Below are 18,288 nucleotides of genomic sequence, written 5' to 3' on the forward strand. Positions count from 1 at the left end.
TATTTGTCAAAAACTAAATCTCTGGAACAAAAACATGAATCTAATTCAACCATATTTCCATTTAACATAATGTTTGTCAGATGTTCTGTGACATGATGTGCTAGTGTAACTGTACGGCAGAGATAAGATTGTATTTTTCATCAGAAAAAACATTGTTTCTTTGTGTTTGTGGTTCCATTAATGAACCACAGAACACTGATATGCTTATCGGATATAATGTGCAATTACTGCATTCTACGTATTATCACAGGCAGTGGAAATTAGATTATTATCAGTGCTGACACCAGTCATCAAATCTGTGTAGATGATTAACATTCTCATCAGCATTTTGAAACAAATTAAACGGATCCATACAGCATAGATATTAGGTTTAAAATGCGAGCTCCATCAATATCACATCTGAACCGCTCTACATTCTGAAGCGTCAACCTTGCACAGTTCTTCATGGTCACACACCTCCACAAAACCCTCCAGGCAAAAACAACCCACCCAAATGTGTTAAATATGCACAGAACTGTCATGAACGGGAAAGTTATGCACTCAAACTCTAATTAGGCAGATATGGTTTGTGGAGTTGATTGAAAAGGGAACAAACTTACGAAACTAGAAGTGTCCAGTTTTTTTCTTCTGGCCAGGTCAGTGATGTTCTCTCCATTGTAGTTGATGCTTTCCATGCAGCCTTTGAAGTTTCTTCTTCCTGCTGAGACTGGCTTCCCAGAATAAGGCATTCCTCCAAAAGTCAGCTACATGGAAAAAATCAGACATATGTCAGAAAAACAGTATCAAAGCATTGCAATCCACCAAGTCTAACACAACAATATATACAGAGAGTTGGGTAAGATGGTTGGTAAACTGAGTGGCCTCCTTCATCTAGTAAACTGATTTTAAATTAAAAAGTTTTCATTAATACATATGTTGCTTGCTAGTATATGAAAATGCAAATAATGTGCAGCAAAATAAGATTTAATTTCGGCATTAATATTTTTTTTCTCATTCATGTTCATATTTTATTTTTTAAATGTAAATGGTTCCCATATTCACCAACTTAATAACCACTTTTTTTCTGTATCTTTTTCTTTTTTCTATTCTATTGTCCTATTTTCAAATTCAACTGATAGTACACTTGTACATTTAATTGAAATTGAAACTATGAAATATAATTAACAATATTATTATTACTTCTCAGCCACAAGCAAAAAATTTCAGCCTGCGACAATGGAGTAAAATTATACATATTTTTCTAAAATCAGATAATATCTAGCTATTGAAAGATGCTTAGTAAGTACTATTATTTAAACAATTTCAAACAGAGCCCAGAAAGAAGCACTAGTGCTTCAACAAAATTGTCGATAAATGCAATTGTTTGTAAATGCAGTCTGCGCTCCAGCAGAAAACCACTCACCAGTTTGGATCCGTTCTCGGCTCAATTAATCAGACACTTTCACTTTAATTGGGGTCAATTTGTCTTAGACCAACTGAGCTGTAACAAGCTCTGTAGCATCCAACAGTGCCAGGAGTGTCTTTGTTCAATTGAATAGATAAGCATTTGCTCTCAGACCATATTCTTTATGTCGCTGAAAATCAATTTCCTATACATTCCTCTACAGCACGTGTTAATACGCATAATTTCTGTTTGATAACATTAATGTTATGTAATCCTGGTACACGTTATTAGCGAGGATTAATCCTGTGCAGAGAAGCGGATTTGAAACGTTCCATGCTGAAAAGAATGACAAGGGATAAAAATCCCACTGCAAACAAAGTTTATCACAATGTGAACCTTCCTGAGACAAAATGTCTTGGTGTGACTTCACAGCTTTTTATCAAGCCTGAGCTTGAGATCTTTGGATTGGATGACATTGCAATCCACCAAGTCTAACACAACAATATATACAGAGAGTTGGGTAAGATGGTTGGTAAACTGAGTGGCCTCCTTCATCTAGTAAACTGTGTGCAATATTTGCACTAAAAATTAATATTTGCATAAACATGTTTTTGCATGTAATAGTACATTTTCTACATTTTGGTTCAAATGAATTTTATGTCAAAGTAAATTAACACAGGTCTATAAATATATGCCATGCATGTTGGTGAATTGCCGGTGTAAAATATAATGCAAATTATTCAGCAAAGATTAGGCATGATTTTTTTTCCCCCCCAAATTGGTTAAAGTTTTCATTAATACATATGTTGCTTGCTAGTATATGAAAATGCAAATAATGTGCAGCAAAATAAGATTTAATTTCGGCATTAATATTTTTTTTCTCATTCATGTTCATATTTTATTTTTTAAATGTAAATGGTTCCCATATTCACCAACTTAATAACCACTTTTTTTCTGTATCTTTTTCTTTTTTCTATTCTATTGTCCTATTTTCAAATTCAACTGATAGTACACTTGTACATTTAATTGAAATTGAAACTATGAAATATAATTAACAATATTATTATTACTTCTCAGCCACAAGCAAAAAATTTCAGCCTGCGACAATGGAGTAAAATTATACATATTTTTCTAAAATCAGATAATATCTAGCTATTGAAAGATGCTTAGTAAGTACTATTATTTAAACAATTTCAAACAGAGCCCAGAAAGAAGCACTAGTGCTTCAACAAAATTGTCGATAAATGCAATTGTTTGTAAATGCAGTCTGCGCTCCAGCAGAAAACCACTCACCAGTTTGGATCCGTTCTCGGCTCAATTAATCAGACACTTTCACTTTAATTGGGGTCAATTTGTCTTAGACCAACTGAGCTGTAACAAGCTCTGTAGCATCCAACAGTGCCAGGAGTGTCTTTGTTCAATTGAATAGATAAGCATTTGCTCTCAGACCATATTCTTTATGTCGCTGAAAATCAATTTCCTATACATTCCTCTACAGCACGTGTTAATACGCATAATTTCTGTTTGATAACATTAATGTTATGTAATCCTGGTACACGTTATTAGCGAGGATTAATCCTGTGCAGAGAAGCGGATTTGAAACGTTCCATGCTGAAAAGAATGACAAGGGATAAAAATCCCACTGCAAACAAAGTTTATCACAATGTGAACCTTCCTGAGACAAAATGTCTTGGTGTGACTTCACAGCTTTTTATCAAGCCTGAGCTTGAGATCTTTGGATTGGATGACGACTGCAGTGTGACCAGAATCCTACAGAAATCCTTGAGATTTCGGAGATAATTACAGAACTTCTATTTTTGAGTGTCTTAACAGCCTGTGTGGAAATGGGATAAAATCCAGCTGATGTCAAACTTGACCTACACAACATATGTTGTATTTAGGGAGCTGGTGTCCAAAACCAGGCTTTTTAACAAGCTTAGAGAGATATTCTAATGACATAAATGAAAATTCTGTCATCATTTACTCCCTCTGTCATTCCAAACCTATAACTTACTTTCTTTTCCATAAAATGGAAGTAAATGGGGACTGGAGATGCCAAGTTCTAAAATTACCAAAAACACACACCTTTAAGAAGTCCATGCTTTATATTCCAAGTCTTCTGAAGCCACACAATAGTAACCAACTGGCACTTTGTTTGAAGAAAAGACCAAAATTACTTTCCCACTGCCAAATCAAATCAAATATGATGTCAAAAAAATTACATCATGCAAGATTTTCACTGAATAATGACTTCAATATTGGCCTGGTCCCTCTCAAAGCTACTGCATCATATTGATGCCAGAAGACGTATAGAGAGAAGTCATATAGACTGCTTTTATGATACTTTTAGGATGCTTTTTTGTAATTTTACAGCCTGACAGTCTCAGTCCCCATTCATTTTAATTATATGTGAAATACCTTAGGGGATAATCCTCAACATTTTTTTTTGTGTGTTCACTGAAAGAAAAAAGTCAGGTTTTGATAAAGCTTGTTCAAGTCAGGTTCACTAAACTTTTATCAGCAATGCTTATTCAACAAGCATCACTAAATTTGTTATGTTGGTTTAAATAACAGAATAGCACCAAACCATCATTAATAGCATAAATCAGCTTGGATGAGAATGAAATTCATGCTTATTTAAAGTGAGAATTCTCACAGTATTTCCTGTTCATTTCCATCTTTGTGAGATCAATCTTTCTCAAGGAAAATTAAATAATTGTCACACTTTATTTTAAGGTCCAATTGTTGCCATTTACAAACCATTAACTATGACATTTGCCTCAATAAACTCCTAATTTGCTGCTTATTAATAGTAAGGTAGTTGTTAAGTTTAGGAATTGGGTAGGATTAGGGATGTAGAATATGGTCATGCAGAATATGTGCTTTATAAGCACTAATAAACAGTCAAAATGTTAACAATAGGCATGCTAATGAGCAACTACAGTAGTTAATAGTGAGAATTGGTCTCTATACAAAAGTGTTACCTTAAATACTTTTTTAAAATGACCTGTTATGGGGAGTAACATTTTGAGCTTCAGCATTCCCATAATGCATCTGCTTGTTAAATGAAGTTCAGAGCAATAAATCATTCACTTTCTCAGTTTCTCGTACCTCATAGTCCAGGTCAAGGTGGTCAAACTCCCCGTTGGTGCGGAAGTGCTGAGTATGCTGATCAAGGGTGAAATTGACATTTCTCCTGTAGCGCTCAATTACTACAGAATGCCAATGATGATCGTCCAGCAGACTGCCGCTAGTCACAGATGTATGGCCCAGGATGGAGCCGTACTGATTACTTCCTACAGTTTATTAGACATGGGAGACCATCGTTAATATCAAACACACAATATCTTCACCTTCACTGCAGAATAATTGATGGGAGGAAGTTCTGAACCCGTCTTCGCAAGGCATATGAGATGTTTATGTCCTTATGATATACAAGATAATGGGTTTTGTGTTTTACAGTCTATGAGTATTTCTTTTCCCTCCGGCTAGGTTTTTCTGCAATGCGGGAGATATTAAAGGGATAGTTCACGCAGATGAAAACTCACCCTCATGTTGTTCCAAACTTCTTATTCTTTGGAAAATTCAATGAAAACCTGTGTGGTTTTGGACCCCATTGACTTATATGGACAAAAACTAGTTTGTAACAAACAAGAAACATAAAATGTCTTCACATTTTGATTTTTGAACAAATAAATGTATCCTTGCTGAATAAACATATTAATTTATCATTTAAATACATAATTTAGAAATAAATAAATACTAAATAAATAAAAATAAAAAGTCTTACTAATTCCAATTGTTTTAATTACATGAAGGTGAGTAAAAACTGAGAATTTTCTTTTTTTTTTTTCTTTCTTTCTTTTTTTTGAGTGAACTATCCTTTTAAATGTAACTCATTTTTACCAAAGAGTCAATGAGCATCAAACAATCAATTAAATATCAGAAGACAGCAGGTATAAAGTCAATAAATAACCTGAAGAAATACTTACAGCAGCACATTAATGACAAAATTTACCCCAAGGTACACACACAACAGATATCTATTATAGGCATCAGATTTACCGAGGTTTATCTGCAGCAGTAGCCGGCCTCTCCTCAACTCCAAGGTAATGTAGTCACCCTGTTGCCCCTCTCCGTGCAGAATTACCCCTTCGCTCTCTGATGTTTTAAACTTCAGGGCTATCACGTCCTTCAAAATCTTCATCTTCTTCATTTTGAAGCGGTAAGAGATCACCCCCTGGCCGTCAAAATTAATCACATCTGCCCCTGTTGACAGGAGGAAGAAAGACAGGAGGAGGAAAAGAAATTAGTATCTCTGAGGTGACTAGGTGTCATGCCCATTTTTGGCTAAATGATCGGTTGAGTGACTGTTCTATAGATTGCTTGGACGAAAGCATGGTGAAGTTCACAGATAAACTGCGGCTGGGATCAGGTGATAAACTACAGTGAGGAGGCAGAAAATTGCAGTGGGCTATTACCTGCTGACAAAGCCTTTCTGCTTATTGCGCAGTGGAGGAGGATTTTTGATCCCTGTCAAGGCTCGGAATGATACATACCGGAAGTTATGAATGTAAATTCCTTTTGCGGCATCTCTCGCTCGCTCTCTTGGTTTCATCTCCTGCACTGACACCGCATAACCTTTGGATATATTACACAAGCTCACAGTGCCTTATGGCACTTGATTGCTTTGCAGACTGTCTTTATATCATTCAGAAGTCGTGTAAAATCTGTGATCAGCATGAGAAGGTAATTATAAAGAGAGCTACAGCAACATGAGAACAGAAAAATACAGACATCATCGTGTTCCCTTCCACCAATAAGATTGAAGTGGCATGTTTATTGGCTTGCTTTATTGAGAGATTGATTAGGTTTGATTTGAGCTTAATTAAAATGTAAATGATGGTGCTGATTTTGCTGTAGGATTGTGACTGCAATAACTTTGGATTAAAAGGGTCATAAAATGGTAAATACTTATTTTTATTATATATATATATTCATGTCTCGATGAGAAATGCAATCTGCAGCAGTATACACAAAGTTATAAAAATATATAATAAATATAATATATATGGCTGCTGAAAATTCAGCTTTGTCATCACATGTATAAATTACATGATATATTAAAATAGAAAACAGTTATTTTATATAATTCTGAATACAGAAATGTTTTAGAATATTAATGTAGTTTTACTGTATTATGATCAAATACATACAAAGAGACTGCTTTTAAAAAGATTGTATCAATACCACACTTTTGAATGGCATATATATTTATGTTTAATTAGCATTATGCTTAATATATTTAGCAAGCTTATCCTTGAATAATTTACACATATATATAATAATAATAATTATATATATATATTTTTAAAGAAACATACTTTTATTCAACAAGGACACATTAAATTTATCAAAAGCGGCAGTACTTTTACATTGTTTTACACTGTTACAAAAAATATTTGCATAAAAATGTAATGTATGTTAATTGAACATAACGGTGGGCGGATCCAAAAAATACACAAAAATAACACATGCGGAGTATGTTTCGGGTCTACAGTAAGTGTAATTTTAATGTCAGCCAATGAGTAAGATATTTCCATTATTTGAATGGATCGTTCATGCATTCCTGAGGCATGTAAAATCAATTTGCATTCATCAGCTTCCATTAGCAGTGTAAATTGCAAAATGACGCAACAACTGTAATTATTCTGGACAAAGCAGGTGAGAATATGCGTTCAGTGTAATCTGTCATGTGTAGTGTCTACTACGATTGTGTGTGTGCGTCTGTAGAGTACAGTCTGCATGTGGAATTAATTCAATTCTCTCCATGCACCCTGCTGGGGACTGATTACTACACTAATGCATGAGTATGTGTGCTGTGTCTGGCCAGTTGCTCTTCCACTCCTCTTGTCTCTCTCTCTCCATTGCCAATCCCCTTCACCTCCATCACAAATGCATTCATCCGTTCTCACCTGATCAACAAGGTCAGAGCACTGCATTCATTCTCATTCTGTGCTTCATCTCCACTGCAGGTCTTGCTTATCTAACTCCCATTCTTTCCCTCTATGCTTCCTGAGAAGGGCTATCTCTATTCCTTTGCTGCACATCTTATTTATTTTCACTCAACATTTCTGTGTCTGAAGAGAATCTGAGTGGCGGAAAAGGTCCCCAAAAAGTGTTTTTGTACTTATTAATATATTTCTGTTAGAAAATTCTGTCTAGGAACATGGAAACTGGATATTAACTGCTTCTGGCTGGTCATTAGCTGGTTTAAGATGGTCATATTTGGTTCAAGTTGGTCATTACCTAGTGTAAGATGGTTTAAGACAGTCATTGGTTGGTTTAAGCTTGTCATTAATTGGATTAAACTAGTTTAAGATGGTTATTATCTAGTGTAAGCTGGTTTAACATGGTCATCAGATGGTCATTAGCTGGTGTAAGATGGTTTAAGGTGGTCATTAGCTGGTTATTAGTTGGTTTAAGATAGACATTAGTTGGATTAAACTGGTTTAAAATGGTAATTACACCGAGTAAACTGGTTTAAGATGGCCATTAACTCGTTTAAGATCATTAAGGTCATTAGTTGGTTTAGGAGGATCATTAGCTTGTTTAAGCTGGTCATTATCTGTTTAAAATAGTCATTAGCTGGTGTAAGCTAGTTATTATTTGCTTTAGTATGATTATTGGCTGGTTTAAGATGGTCATTAGTTGGATTAAACTGGTTTAAGATGGTTATTATCTAGAGTAAACTGGTTTAATATGACCATTACCTGGTTTAAGCTGGTCATTAGCTGGTTTAAGATGATCATCAGCTGGTGTAAGATGGTTTAAGGTGGTCATTAGCTGTTGCAAGCTGGTTATTATTTGCTTTACTATGGTAATTAGCTGGTTTAAGATTGTCATTAGTTGGATTAAGATGGTTTAAGATGGCCATTAACTGGCTTTAGATGGTCATTAGTTGGTTTAGGAAGGTCATTAGATTGCTTAAGCTAATCATCATTAGCTGGTTTAAGATAGTAGTTAGCTGGTTCAAGCTAGTCATTAGCTGGGTTAAGCTGGTTTAAGGTGGTCCTTTGCTGGTTTAAGGTGGTTATTAATTGCTTTAAAATGGTCATTAGCTAGTTTAAGAGAGTCATCAGCTGGTTCAAGTTAGTCATCACCTAGTCTAAGACGGTTTAAGATAGTCATTAGCTGGTTCAAACTGGTCATCACCTTTTTGTAAGATGGTTTCAGATGGTCATTAGATCATCCAGGTGGATGCTGCACACTGGTGGTGGATGAGGAGATACCCCCTGACAATGTAAAGCGCTTTGAGTGCCTAGAAAAAGCGCTATATAAATGTAATGAATTATTATTATTATTATTATTAGACGGTGCAAACTGGTCATTACCTAGTGTAAACTGGTTTAAAATGGTTCGGGCTTGTTATGACCAAGTGTAAACTGGTTTAAAATAGTTCAGGCTTATTATGACCAAGTGTAAACTGGTTTAAGATGGTTGTCAGCTGGTTCAACCTGCTCATTAGCTAGTGCATGCTGGTCGGTAGCTGGTGTAAGCTACAGTAGTGATTAGCAGGTTCAAGCTGGTCACCAACTGGTGTTTATCAATTTAACATGTTAATTTAGAATGATAATTATTATCATTAGTAGTAGAAGTCTTAGTATTTTAATACTGAATATTAAATAATAACACAATAAAAATGAACACAATTATTCATGCCCACCTGACCAAAACATGAATTCCTTAACAAGAGATTTCAACAGTTTCTAGATAGCCCTTGTTGCAGGTCCAGCAGGTTAGCTTGGTCCAGCTAATGATCGGTTTAGAACAGGAAAAGGCAAGCTGCCGTGTTCCAAAACACAACTAACCAATTTAATTTGGATTTTCCAGCAGGGTGAGAATATGGTTTTTATTTATTTCACACTATGCCCTCATTAAAAAGCGTTTGGAGATGACGGCATCTGTGATCACCTGCACGAGATGATGAAGGAATATGAGTGGTTTCACCAGCAAGGAGCAAATGTGGATGAAACACTTTCTGACAGGAAAATCAGTGCAGCCAACTCCCCCTCTGCTCCTCACGAGTAGGAAAACAGCTTGAGGAATGATACGTATCTAAAGCTACCAGGCTTCATTCATACTTGTCATAAACACAAACATTCAGAAGAGCCAGGCGTCAGATTTATTTACACTATATATCATTATATATATAATATCATTATTTCAAAGAAAGTATTAAAAACAGAAAAAATGTCTTCCATGCTGCAGTTTTTTCCATCTCAAGGATTTTATTTTTCCTCAATCAATAAATTAACAAATGAAAAGAAGTAAGAAGTTTGAGAATCATGGTAAAAAAAAAAACATTAGCAAAGATGGTTCTTCTGGTATGGGGTTAAATGACAGATGATTACATCACTGCAATGAGAGAACTGTAAAACTCCTCAAACCAATTTATGGGGCGTTAATTGAAATTTGTTATCAAGATCAATCTGGCAACCATGACAACCAACATGAACCATGTTGGTGGTTCATAGATGTAAAAGGCTAGACTGAAATAAAAATGAAAAAAGAATACCAATGAACTGAAGCAAGTGGAATAATAACAATGCAATTAATTTACAGACATGACCTACAGGTGGCGCTCACTCTGTGAGCCACATTCAGATTTCAGGATGTTTTGACCTCACTGGAGACAGCTGCTCCAAAATACATCCACTCATCTGGAAAGCATTTCTGTTTAAATCCATGATTTGCAATGACATACCTTTCAAACAAATTAAAATCCAGCAAAGCTGTCTCTGTAAAATGATTAAATAAAATAGCTTATCCTTTAACCACAACATCATTGCTAAGAAAGATTATCTCGTATATGTAAATTTGGTGTTCAGTAAGTACTTTGTTTGTTTTTCCATGCACCTTGTTAGTTAAGTGAAGTTGCAACTCTACAATACCACTCAAATGTAACCAGTGTCCAAAATTAACATTCAATTCAATTTAATTCAATTTGAATAACACTTGCCAAGTGAAAAAAACTTGTATTCAGTTGTCAAAACATTCTATTGCCAAAGGGAAATAAATATATTATAAATTAAGTTATTAAACAAATTCTAATAAATTATAAACATTGCATTAAATTTACATTACCATATCTATAAAATTATAACAATATAATATTAATATAATTATAATAATTTAAGAAATAGCTATTTTTTTTGTCTACTATTTTTTGCACAAATCATGCAAATAATTTTCTCAAAACAATGTGCACAAAACTCTCAAATGTTTTCACAATAGTTAATAGAACTTACTATGTCAAAACACTTATAAAGTGTTGAACTATGATTGTTGATAGTACAGATTTTTGGGACAACTTCTGTTATTTACTGTAAATATCCAAAATATTTTTCAGAATTTAAGTTTGAGATCATTCAGGTGGACAATCAAGATTATTTTGAATGGAACAGGAGCATTGTTGACATGGTGGTCCGGAACAACACCACCAGCCACAAAGGAAGAGGCCTGTGCCGATGTTGAGACAGGGGCTTTTCAAGCATGGATTCAACCTTCTTACATTTTTTCTCCTATGATGCAAGCGCAGAAAATATGTAGTCTAGATAAAATGCAATGAAATTCTCTTCCAAATGTAAATGAAAGGCAAGATCCATAATTCAGGATAATTCATGTATACAGCAAACACACACATATACAGAATATATATATATTTCCCCTTCAGGAACTCGAGCTGCGTCCATGTCAGAGCAAATGAGAATCATGAGGTCAAAGGAACTGCCTGAAGAGCTCAGAGACAGAATTGTGGCAAGGCACAGATCTGGCCAAGGTTACAAAAAAATTTCTGCTGCACTTAAGGTTCCTAAGAGCACAGTGGCCTCCATAATCCTTAAATGGAAGACGTTTGGGACGGCCAGAACCCTTCCTAGAGCTGGCCGTCTGGCCAAACTGAGCTATCGGGGGAGAAGAGCCTTGGTGAGAGAGGTAAAGAAGAACCCAAAGATCACTGTGGCTGAGCTCCAGAGATGCAGTCGGGAGATGGGAGAAAGTTGTAGAAAGTCAACCATCACTGCAGCCCTCCACCAGTCGGGGCTTTATGGCAGAGTGGCCCGACGGAAGCCTCTCCTCAGTTCAAGACACATGAAAGCCCGCATGGAGTTTGCTAAAAAACACCTGAAGGACTCCGAGATGGTGAGAAATAAGATTCTCTGGTCTGATGAGACTAAGATAGAACTTTTTGGCCTTAATTCTAAGTGGTATGTGTGGAGAAAACCAGGCACCTGTCCAATACAGTCCCAACAGTGAAGCATGGTGGTGGCAGCATCATGCTGTGGGGGTGTTTTTCAGCTGCAGGGACAGGACGACTGGTTGCAATCGAGGGAAAGATGAATGCGGCCAAGTACAGGGATATCCTGGACTAAAACCTTCTCCAGAGTGCTCAGGACCTCAGACTGGGTCGAAGGTTTACCTTCCAACAAGACAGTGACCCTAAGCACACAGCTAAAATAATGAAGGAGTGGCTTCACAACAACTCTGTGATTGTTCTTGAATGGCCCAGCCAGAGCCCTGACTTAAACCCAATTGAGCATCTCTGGAGAGACCTAAAAATGGCTGTCCACCAACGTTTACCATCCAACCTGACAGAACTGGAGAGGATCTGCAAGGGGGAATGGCAGAGGATCCCCAAATCCAGGTGTGGAAAAGTTGTTGCATCTTTCCCAAAAAGACTCATGATGACTCAGATGGCTGTATTAGATCAAAAGGGTGCTTCTACTAAATACTGAGCAAAGGGTCTGAATACTTAGGACCATGTGATATTTCAGTTTTTCTTTTTTAATAAATCTGCAAAAATGTCAACAATTCTGTGTTTTTCTGTCAATATGGGGTGCTGTGTGTACATTAATGAGGAAAAAAAATTAACTTAAATGATTTTAGCAAATGGCTGCAATATAACAAAGAGTGAAAAATTTAAGGGGGTCTGAATACTTTCCGTACCCACTGTATATATATATCCACCACTGTGCTGTAAAAGACTGATCTGTAGTTATCAGAAAATTTTGTTTGCATTTCTTGCTGCTAAAGGTGGCACAAACAAATTTTAAGTTTAAAGGGGCAATTAGTTTTTTCTCATGGGTGACAGCAGGTGTTGGATAACAATTTTTATTTCGTTTAGATATACACAATATATATAAAACAAAACTCCCTGTTGAATAATTACAATAAACATGTATTTTCATTAGCACATTTGTGTATCTACAGCTGAATGTGTTTTATAATCATTAGAGAACACACCTATAGATTTGATGTTAATATTTAAAAAAATTGCAGTGCTTCATTTTGCAGTATAGTTGAACTGTTTGGTTAAGATAATTTTGTGTTTGGATGCCTGTGTTAAATGTTTTGAGAATAAGTACATTGCATTGGGGGAAAGTGTCAAATCAACTGAGAAAAACTGTAAAAGGTTAAATATAAATATTGTGAAGACCTAGACATTTTTGTTTGTCTCAACTTTATATTTACCCCAACACATCACACTGAAATATATTCTGTTTGATTTTACAGTGCACAGTATCAGTTCTCTCCTCAGTTTTAGTAAGCAGCAGGGTGTCATACTAGCAGACATCTGTGCAAATCATGAAAACTTGGATTTGTATGGGATGGATAGCCGACCTTGACTTTCAAAAAAAGTTGTGTCAGCCAATTTCCCTTAATTGTACCGGGATCTTCCCGAATACATATTGCCATCTTGCACTGCATATTAATCACTCTAGTGATGCAAAAAAGCTTAGAACCAAGTTTCCTCAGCATGAAAAGAAACTCTGACTAGATAAAACTGTCAGTTTTATACTGAGCTTAGCAAATGTTACAGCTATAATAAATATCAGGCTACATAATAAAAAAAAAAAATAGTGCACAGTTATTAGGGTGAAAATACCATCAGCCTTCAGTATCATGTAAATAACTTCCATATGATGCCGTCTTTGCTGATATTTACTCTATTGGATGATACTGATGTGAAATGTGACAGAGCAGAGTCAACTTACAATACGGGCACCCGTAGATCTCGAACCTGAGGCCGATCCGTCCTTCTTCACTCCAGTCTAAAGGAATGATGCGCAAATAACGGGCCACAGTCGGGTTTTGCAGGTCATGCCGAACCACACTCTCTGTATTGGAGTTACCTGCAAATGCCTGCAAGACAGATGTGAAATACGTTACGTTACTTCGACTTAAAACTATGGAAGCCCGTTTACGCCACTGAATAAAAAATAAAACCAGGTAAAAGCGACTTTTTTCTCGCAATCGCGAGTTCATATCTGGCATTTCTGACTTTTTTTCTCAGAATTCTGAGATATAAACTTGCAACTGCATGAAAGTCAGAATTGCTAGATATAAACTCGTAATTCTTACAATTTTCTCACAATTGCGAGTTCACATCTCGCAATTCTGACCTTTTTTCTTGGAACTGTTTTTTATATCTCGAAATTCTTTCGAAAATTCTTTTGAAATTCTCGAGACTTTATAACCTGCAATTGCAAGTTTATATCTCACAATTCCAAAAAAAAGTCAGAATTGAAAGTCAATATCTTTATTTCTCAGAATTGCGACTTCAAATTATTCTCAGAATTGTGACGTTATCTCACAATTTAAATTTTTTTCTAAAAATTACAAGTTTAAATCTCGCAATTCTGACATTTTTCTTATAATTGCGAGTTTACATCTCCCAATTCTGACTTTTTCCCGCAACTGCAAGCTTATATCATGCAATTCTGAGAAAAATTGCGGGATGTAAACTCGCAATTGCGAGAAAAAAGTCAGAACTGTGAGATGCAAAGTCACAATTACCTTTTTTATTTTTTATTCAGTGGCAGAACAGGCTTCCATATAAAACTAAAAAAATACCCCTTGCACAAATAAAACTCTTTTGCAAGTACTTCAATATCTACAACCATAAACACACTTCCAATAATTGCTTATTATTACAATAACAATAATTGTTAGTGTTGCGTCTTCCCCACAGTTTCTTCAGTGAAACAGTCAAACAGCAGATTTATGTCATATCTTTTCTAGTGTGGTTTTGAGTGATTTCATGAAACTCTCTACTGTCCTGTGTCAGAAGCTGTAATCACCAGACAAAAAAACCTGAAGCGACATGTAGTTGGAATCAAGTTGCACGGCTCTGTGGTTCACGTTGACCCTACGCAGCTTCTTGTGTCACGCAGAGCAAGAAATTGATGCAGTCGGCCATTGGGTGGTGGGGAACTTCAGTCACCAGACAGACCATGTGGGATTGGCGATAAGGAGCTCAAGGCCACCAATTTGGAGTGATGCGGATTACAAAACTTGCACTTCCCCTCTAAGGAAACCACTATTATATGGACTTTATTGTACAACCGGGGATTTCATGTCAGGAACATGCTGAACATGTCAATATTGGAGGCTCCATACGGTGGTCTGACTTTAATGTTTGAAGTGCTGATTACTGTGCTCTGTAGTGGCCGACTGGGGAGTGTTCACTTCATTTTTCATTGCTAAGAGAGAAAACTGAGTTGTTTTGTGAGGTTTCAGGTGACAGTGTTTTATAGGTGGACCTCCTGGGCACAATGAGTAGGCTATTCCAACCCGATCTCAATTTGTACATATTTTACGAGGTGGCTAATTTTTGCTAAATCGTATCTATTTTACGAGTTCCCCAATTCGAATGAATTTGTACGAATGACCTAACCCTAACCCCGGCCCTAAACCTACCCGTCACTGGGGTCTAGAAAAATCTTGCATCTAACAAAATCGTAGGAGTGAGGTTGTACGAATTCCTACGAATTAGCCACCTCGTAAAATACGTACGAATTGGTTGTGAGATAGCGTTGGCTATTCCACAGAACAGTGGTTTTCATACTCGGCTCCAAAAGAGGGCGCCACAGAAAAATTGTGAGAATATAAAGTATTTTACAATAACCTTTTGGTATTTGAAACTGTTTAAAAATTACAAAATGTATTTTATATCATTTAAATAGAAAAATCAAGCGTAGCGTTAATTCTGGAAGGTCACGTTAGTCAAGCTCGCATCAGCTGACTCTACCTATAGGAATACGACAACTATCTAAGCATTCATATATAAGGTCCCTCAGTTTTATCAGCAGTTTTCGCATTGCTCAATAGCTAATTACCTTCCTCCATCCCCAGCTCCTCCTCTGTCAGTCAGGATGCAGCCTTCTGAAACAAATAAATAAATAAATAAATAACATCTTAAATATCCGCTGACCTGTTTTTACTTCAATTGTGTTTAGAAAAGCTGATTAATCCACATAAATCTGCATTACTTCACCCAGAATTCAGGCTAAAAGTTCTGCCTTCATGACCAGAATGACTCAATTCTGTCGCAGTTAATTCCAGATCCAGATCTTAAACAGTCAGTGAGTGTGCAATTAGTTAGCCAAATGTGAAGTCACCCTCAGAGCTTTGCTGCCTTGCATGTTGTTTAATCAAGCACCTTCACAAAGGCCTGACGGAGATAGAGGCTGTCTTTCATTAGTGGAGAGTCCGGGTTTAGGCAGGAAGCCAGCTGTAACTATCATAAGCAGCACACTCACTGGCTTCCCATAGTATAATTAAAGTTGCTTTTACTTATTTTGTGTCAAAGCTCCTGGGTCTCTTCTTTCTTTAACAGCTTTGAACAGCCATCCTCTCTTCGCACATTTCTCACTCTGAGAATAGCAGAAAGACACTGTTCTGAACTTTTCTTTAGCAGAAATAAAAGCTGCCGGTCTAGAAAACAAACATGCTGGAATCATTACAACAGCAAATTAAGTGAAGCTTAGAAGAATAAAACAGGTTGACCTTAAAACAATTCATTAGACACACAAGCGCTCTAACCATCATAACAAGAATAAAACATGTTGGTTGTTCAAGATCGATGATTTTCTCTTTCTTCACTTGAAATTGTTACATGTATGAGTCAGGCATGGGTGGGAGTCTTTATATACCAGTTTTGCTTCCTTCTTCCATGACAGTTTAATATATAGCTGTTGAATAATGGCGGATTTGTGGATGGCTGCCAAATATAACATTAAGGTCTTGCAGTTGTTGTCACTGTTATTTTATGAAGCCATTTTTTTTGTTATATCAAGAAATCTATTGATTTTGTAATATTTTACTTTAAGAGTACGGGGAACCAGGAAATCTTTTCTGGTAACCTTTCCTACTGAAAATCATCAGAACAATCCATTAAAGCTAAGTACATGACCAAAGCAATCTGAGAAGGTCCTAAATCAAAATTATAGTGAATCACGCAGCTGTCACACATTGTGATCTAGCGCATTAATCTGTTTGAAGTTCATATCACATTTTGAATGGCTAATTATTATGCAAATACAGGTGCAGACGTTGTTGGGGTCTTAAATGATAAAATTAAATTCTGTAAAATTCCACATTGTACACATATATGTGACCCTGGACCACAAAACCAGTCTTAAGTCGTTGGGGTATATTTGTAGCAATAGCCAAAAATACATTGTATGCGTCAAAATTATTGATTTTTCTTTTATGCCAAAAATCATTAGGATATTAAGTAAAGATCATGTTCCATGAAGATATTTTGTAAATGTTCTACTGTAAATATATTAAAACTTAATTTTTGATTAGTAATATGTATTGCTAAGAACTTCATTTGGACAACTTTAAAGGCGATTTTCTCAATATTTAGATTTTTTTTCCACCCTCAGATTCCCGATTTTCAAATAGTTGTATCTCTGCCAAATCCTAACAAACCATACATCAATGGAAAGCTTATTTATTCAGCTTTCAGATTATGTATAAATCTCCATTTCGAAAAATTTACCCTTACGACTGGTTTTGTGGTCCAGGGTCACATATATATATTACATATAATTGACTACATTAGAATGTATATGCATGGAAATATACAGATGCTTTCATCTTTTTGCATTTCATACAATGTTTGGTTGCTGTAGATTCTTTCATATCACTGAATAATACTTAAGATGATATGCTAAGTTAGTATGATGCTGAAAAACCAACATTTTACTTCAGTGTCAAGGTGATGAGCATCTCAAAGCGAGCATTCGTGATTCACTGCGGAGACACACATTTAGAACTAACTACATAATTGCAGCCTTGCTTAAATGATTTATGGACATTCGAATGCTTTTATGTGGAATTGCAACCACATTTTACAGTGGAATCAGCAGGACTCCCGGCGATGTCTCACTGCCAGCAGAGTGAAAGCAAAATGTGATCCAGTATTTAAGGAACCATTATCCTCCAACCGAGTGCATTTGGCACCCTCATACTTTTCTTGCCACTTGGGGTTGTCTTGACAGATGAGGTGAAGACAGCTTTTCTCTCAGAGACCAAGAGCACAGCCGAATCAGTCAAAATGCCAGCCGTACGCATATGTGTGAAGGGCTGACAGGGGCGGCCAACTCAATGACACTCTGAATCGGGTACATTAGCAACGAGAGACTCACTCAGGAGTAGAGTTAAATGAAGAAACTGACATGTGGATATACTTAAGTCTCCTCATTTCACTGAGTAAGCAGAGTAAATTCAAACTCAAAAGTGAGCTAATGCTGGACAGCGTAGAAATTGGCACTGAAAGTCCAAGAATGGTACACTTTCTACATTGTGTCATTATTAAAAAGAAATTAGAAAAGTTTAAGGTCAAAACAAAGAAGTCTTGGCTTATTTTGTAGGATATGCATATAAAGTCGTAGGGATAGGGAAGTCGTGGCCTAATGGTTAGAGAGTCGGACTCGTAACCCAAAGGTTCTGTCGTAACCCCCAACTGCTCCCCGGGTGCCGCAGCAAAAAAATGGCTGCCCACTGCTCCGGGTGTGGGTTCACGGGGGGTGTGTGTGTGTGTGTGTTCACTG

At 36.3% G+C, this 18,288-nt stretch overlaps 1 protein-coding gene across 1 annotated transcript in view; it reads right to left on the reverse strand.

Moving 5' to 3' along the window:
* The window catches only part of cntnap2a (contactin associated protein 2a), a 408,589-nt gene that overhangs the window by 207,485 nt on the left and 182,816 nt on the right, over window positions 1-18,288 (reverse strand). Inside the window, exons 4-7 of the mRNA XM_016537023.1 lie at window positions 13,441-13,588; window positions 5,450-5,653; window positions 4,496-4,680; window positions 600-743 (exon numbers count right to left, since the gene is read on the reverse strand). Coding sequence (XP_016392509.1) covers window positions 600-743; window positions 4,496-4,680; window positions 5,450-5,653; window positions 13,441-13,588 — 681 coding nt within the window. The remainder of the gene's footprint in view (window positions 1-599; window positions 744-4,495; window positions 4,681-5,449; window positions 5,654-13,440; window positions 13,589-18,288) is intronic.

Source organism: Sinocyclocheilus rhinocerous, unplaced genomic scaffold (genome assembly GCF_001515625.1).
Source record: "Sinocyclocheilus rhinocerous isolate Xijiao unplaced genomic scaffold, SAMN03320098_v1.1 scaffold65, whole genome shotgun sequence".
Classification (NCBI taxonomy): Eukaryota; Metazoa; Chordata; class Actinopteri; order Cypriniformes; family Cyprinidae; genus Sinocyclocheilus; species Sinocyclocheilus rhinocerous.